The 5,269-nt window shown below is 42.6% G+C and overlaps 1 protein-coding gene across 2 annotated transcripts in view; it reads right to left on the minus strand.

Annotated features, from left to right (window-relative positions):
- Positions 1 to 981: 981 nt before the first annotated feature.
- The window catches only part of LOC124261864, a 5,699-nt gene continuing 1,411 nt past the window's right edge, over positions 982 to 5,269 (minus strand). For both annotated transcript variants that reach the window (XR_006894447.1, XM_046696233.1), the window contains 4 exons: positions 3,218 to 3,520; positions 2,693 to 2,743; positions 1,325 to 1,427; positions 982 to 1,025 (listed from right to left, as the gene is read on the minus strand). Coding sequence is in view for 1 of the 2 variants with exons in the window: in XM_046696233.1 (XP_046552189.1) it covers positions 1,348 to 1,427; positions 2,693 to 2,743; positions 3,218 to 3,512 (426 nt within the window). In the remaining variant the exon portion in view is untranslated. Of the gene's footprint in view, positions 1,026 to 1,324; positions 1,428 to 2,692; positions 2,744 to 3,217; positions 3,521 to 5,269 lie in introns of those variants that run through there.

A 5,269-nucleotide genomic window follows, 5' to 3' on the forward strand; every position in this document is an offset into this window, starting at 1 on the left:
CCTGATGTCGTGGGACCTTGTGTCCTGAAGGCGTGGGACCTTGTGCCCTGATGTCGTGGGACCTTGTGTCCTGATGTCGTGGTCCATTATGCCCTGAAGGCGTGGGACCTTGTGTCCTGATGTCGTAGGAACTTGTGCCCTGATGTCGTGGGACCTTGTGTCCTGAAGGCATGGGACCTTGTGTCCTGATGTCGTGGGACCTTGTGTCCTGATGTCGTGGGACCTTGTGTCCTGATGAAGGGGATTATTATGCCCTGGTGGTGTGGTCCTTTGTGCCCTGATGGTGTGGGTCATTGTGCCCTGATGGTGTGGGTCATTGTGCCCTGATGGTGTGGACCATTGTGTCATGATGGCGGGGTCATTGTGTCATGATGGCGTGGGTCATTGTGCCCTGATGGCGTGGACCATTGTGTCATGATGGCGGGATCATTGTGCCCTGATGGAGGGGGTCATTGTGCCATGATGGCGGGGGTCATTGTGCCCTGATGGCGGGGTGATTGTGCCCTGATGGGGGGGTCATTGTGCCCTGATGGCGGGGTGATTGTGCCCTGATGGCGGGGGTCATTGTGCCCTGATGGCGGGGTCATTAGTGATGGGGGTCATTGTGACCTGATGGTGTGGGACCTTGTGCCCTGATGGCGGAGGTCATTGCGTTGTTATTGCGTGGACCATTGTGCCCTGATAATGGGGGTTATTTTGCCCTGATGGTGCGGGTCATTGAGCCCTAATGGCGTGGGTCATTGTGCCCTGATTGCGTGTGTCAATGTGCTCTGTGGAAGCACCTGATGGTGTAAGTGACTGCTCGTTGTTTTGTCATATACCTGGTCGGACTTACTTGAACGCTGCGAATAGTCCAGAGTGCCGCGATAAAACAACATCCACAAGCAATCCCAAATCCTTACATTAATGAAATTGTATACACATTTTCCACAATGGAAAATTATTTAGTATTGGCATTTGCTGTAAATATAACAGAAAACGTTTCAGTCTTGCTAAATTTATTTGTCAGTCTAGTTGGGTAGCGTCTGAAATAAAATAAATACCTATGAAATTCATGTGACTTGTTATGCTCTGCATCTGAGTACGAGAATTAGAGACACATCATTCAACCGTGAACATCTGGGTTACAGTTGGACAAGATGGGCTGGTGTCAAAGCATGAAAGTAGGTGCAAAACGATTATCTTTATGATAACATACAAACTCTCTCTCTCTCTCTCTCTCTCTCTCTCTCTCTCTCTCTCTCTCTCTCTCTCTCTCTCTCTCTCTCTCTCTCTCTCTCTCTCTCTCTCTCTCTCTCTCTCTCTCTCTTCCTCCAGTACCTACCACTGTCCGCCATTCCTCCGTCTTCAGTTGCTGCGAGTAGCTTCCTCCAACACCATCCTGCCACACATGCAGTGGTTGCGGTTTCTCTTCTGGGGCGCTTGTGCTTGAAAAAAAAGACGCAGTAGAAGTAGAGTAGTAGTAGTAGTAGTAGTAGTAGTAGTAGTAGTAGTAGTAGTATAGTAGTAGTAGTAGTAGTAGTAGTAGTAGTAGTAGTAGTAGTAGTAGTATAGTAGTAGTGGTAGTAGTAGTAGTAGTAGTAGTAGTAGTAGTAGTAATCTTTTGTTTGCTTGACGTTTAGCGTCGCACTCAGGGATATTCCAGACAATATCCCTGTACATAAATAATCGAGTCTACGCAATTGGGATACGATGACATGTGTCAACCACGTCAGCGGCCCTGACCATCCGATCCCGTTAGTCACCTCTTACGACAAGCATGGGTTACTGAAGATTTATTGTTAAATATATGAAGAATCACATTTCGTTTCATCCCCACTAGTTTCCGAAAATATTATTTTTGTTAGTGGTATGCTTGTCAGTTGAGGAGAGAGTTATCTCGCTTAGTAACCTCGGATGAAAAGCACAAACACAACCCTGTGTTCCAACACGGGAAAAACAAGTCGAAACTCATACAAAACACAAGCTTGTGTATCCATTTGGAATAAAGGAAGAACAGAAGAACGCAAGCACCGGAATTAAGTCTTTTTGTTCTCTCACGAATATTTATTCTAACCTGGATCTTCACGGATAGTAGTAGTAGTAGTAGTAGTAGTAGCAGCAGTAGTAGCAGTAGTAGTAGTAGTAGTAGCAGTAGTAGTAGTAGTAGTAGTAGTAGTAGTAGTTCTATGAAAGATCTAGCTACAAACATTGCTCTTAAATTTCATTGTGTGCTTTGTACATTCACGACCACCATCATCATCATCATCATCAGTGAAATATATCACAACAGTATTCGCTCAACTAAATCCAGAGTATATTGTTTCCACGGCAGCCAAATATGGACACATCATTTTAATATATATTTTGAAGGGGACATGCCATGTTTCCATGGACTGTTCTAATTTGACATTCCAAGTGCAATCACAATGTAGAAGTATCTAACAAAACATCTGAAAATTTCAACATGGCATTGTCAAGTTTGAAATTAGTATTAAACAAAATTTCTAAAGAATAGTTTTCTGACTCTGGTGGTCTACCTGAAAAAATGAATATCCTTTCAGCCAATATTAGCTGAAAGAGACTATTAACACAGTTCATAAAAGCTAGTTCATGCATTTAAAAAGAAAATGGAAGAACGTTTCTTCCGAAAAGAAAATATTATGACCCTGATGGTTTGCCGTAGGTCCACTATCTGACAATGGGTACCTACCTGCACGCTGTGCAGCCGCCAACAACTGCTCCGTGCCAACGAGACCATCACCTGAATTTAAATTACATGTATTTAAATGAAGGGCTCCGTGGTATTTTAGCGTCGAAGAAGGAAGAGTTAACTTCAAATAAATTCAAATAAAACCTAATTGTTAGCACACAATTTGTCTCGTTCGTGACATTAAAATCAACAACCAGTTCGAATCCCCTTTCTGGACGCGAACTCAGAACAACCTTAATTCCAGGATCAATAAGGGATAGGAGCGAGCCACCATTTACCCAAGAATCAGAAGTTCGTTTTCGCAGAAGTGCATGGCGTAATTTTAGGTGATGTAAGGACAAGGTGATGTGGAAGACAGGATGGATGTTGTCTCTTTTTCGAAAAAATATAAAGAGCAAGAAAACAATAAAAAACACGAATCACATTACGAGTCGCCATTACGGTTTCGTTAAAAAGTGCAACCTCTGGCTGGAAATTAAAAAGAGGAATCGATCCGAATTGTTTGTGTCTTTACAACATATTTACGTTTGTTCATTGAGTTTTGCATGAATTTCTCCAGGAGTGGATCATCCTCATCAACGTCAAGCAAGGTAGAAACATCTCGTTTGCCAAATTTTCTGGATCTCAAGAAATCCCTCAGCAATTTGACGAGGTCCTTCTGAACCATGTTGCAATGGCAGTGGTTTCTGTTTATGGTGGTTGTTCTCACTCGGTAGCGCCGTCGCCTACGACGCCGACGAAAAAACCATCCTTCGCCTTCCTCCGGGATGAGCATCAACATCACCAGCAGCAGGACCAGTGTCGGGCGAAACATCATCATGCAAAAACCTGTATAACACTCTCAGAGATTTTGGTCCCGTGGAAGAAGAGTGGACAAGATTGGTCAACCCACTTGTCATTCATTCATTCATTCATTCATTCATTCATTCATTCATTCATTCATTCATTCATTCATTCATTCATTCATTCATTCATTCATTCATTCATTCATTCATTCATTCATTCATCTAAATGGGTGGTGATGTATGTCCCGACCAAAGCTGTCGGTAATTCATATACATCAGTAAGTAAGGAGACGTCTGTATAGTGCTGAGCGGTATTATACAGGTGTAGTCTAGTGTTTAAAGTGTTGTGAAGTGAAGTATAGTTCTATGTTCAGTTCCACAGGTGAGAAGCCCATTTCTTGGTATAATGCTGATAACGGGGTAAAACTTGGTGTGTAAAACATAAGTAATTCAAATTTAAAACTATTGCAAAAATATGCAGTCCCTAAAGTTAAATTGACAGACTATTTAGCTTTATAGATTCCACCCTACCCAATAACTGCACCATGTAAAATGTTATTTAAACGTCTACATTGCAACGAAATGTCAAATGTCAAATGTCCGAATTGAGGAGGGACAGAGAAAAAGCTTTCAGCGTAATGGACAATGGGCACACACGCCTACATCCGTTCGTTCAATGAAACGCCACATAAATAGTGTGATTAAACACCCTACTTCAAGGCCAGCAACAACTCTCCGGGGCACAGAAAAAGTCGCTCATACTGTTAACGTAGCAGCAGCACACATCTGTGTGAAACATAAGATCTGATATTTGTATCTTCTTTGTATTTAAACATAACTCGACAATTTCTGTTTACTTAGTGAGTGAGTGAGTTTGGTTTTACGCCGCTTTTAGCAATATTCCAGCAATATCACGGCGGGGGACACCAGAAATGGGCTTAACACATTGTACCCATGTGGGGAATCGAACCCGGGTCTTCGGCGTGACGAGCGAACGCCTTAACTGCTAGGCTACCCCACCGCCCCTTCTGTTTACTGACTATAGCAAGACAGTATGCGTTACCAGCATCATTCATTGCACGTTACCGATATCCAGACTTTGAGTTACCAACATCCTGGCGCGATTTTAAAAAGGCTTATTCTTCAACACATAGGCATTAAAAAGCAAAATCAGTGCATTGAATGTATTTCCACCGTCAAAGTTTATCAGTGTGCTAAATAATGTTGATTGTATACAGGTGGAAGACTGCTAATTCGAGGGGAATAATCGCCAAGCGATCTCACCTGCCGCCATGTTGGGATGCTGGTTATGTTACCAGCATCACCTTAGGTACAGTGATCGTATGAAAATTTGCCATGTGAGATAAATATTTATTGCCTATGAGCGCGAACATATCAGGGTGCCGTTGTACAAAACAACCTTAGGGCTAAGGCTACCTTAAGTCTATGTTAAGGCATGGGAGTTAGCCTTAGCGCTAAGATCGTTTTGTACAACGGCACCCTGATATGTTCGCGCTCATAGGCAACACATATTTATCTCACATGGCAAATTCTTTTGCGCATAAAACAACATAGAAATTGTAGGAATTTACTGCGAGAATATTTCAAGTTGTAAGGAATACAGAGAACTTGAAATTTGACACTTACGTCACATCTATGGCGTCGCAGTATGCAGTTTGGCGCCATGAAAGTCACATGTCTACCCGAGCTAGCATTTGTTATTCTCGTTAATAGTTGGTTTTTCTGTGTCCTTATGATGAGATGGACTCAAATGTTGTTGTGCTCAATGGAC

The sequence above is a fragment of the Haliotis rubra genome, unplaced genomic scaffold (assembly GCF_003918875.1).
Source record: "Haliotis rubra isolate DU_JTF1 unplaced genomic scaffold, ASM391887v1 Scf813, whole genome shotgun sequence".
Taxonomy (NCBI): domain Eukaryota; kingdom Metazoa; phylum Mollusca; class Gastropoda; order Lepetellida; family Haliotidae; genus Haliotis; species Haliotis rubra.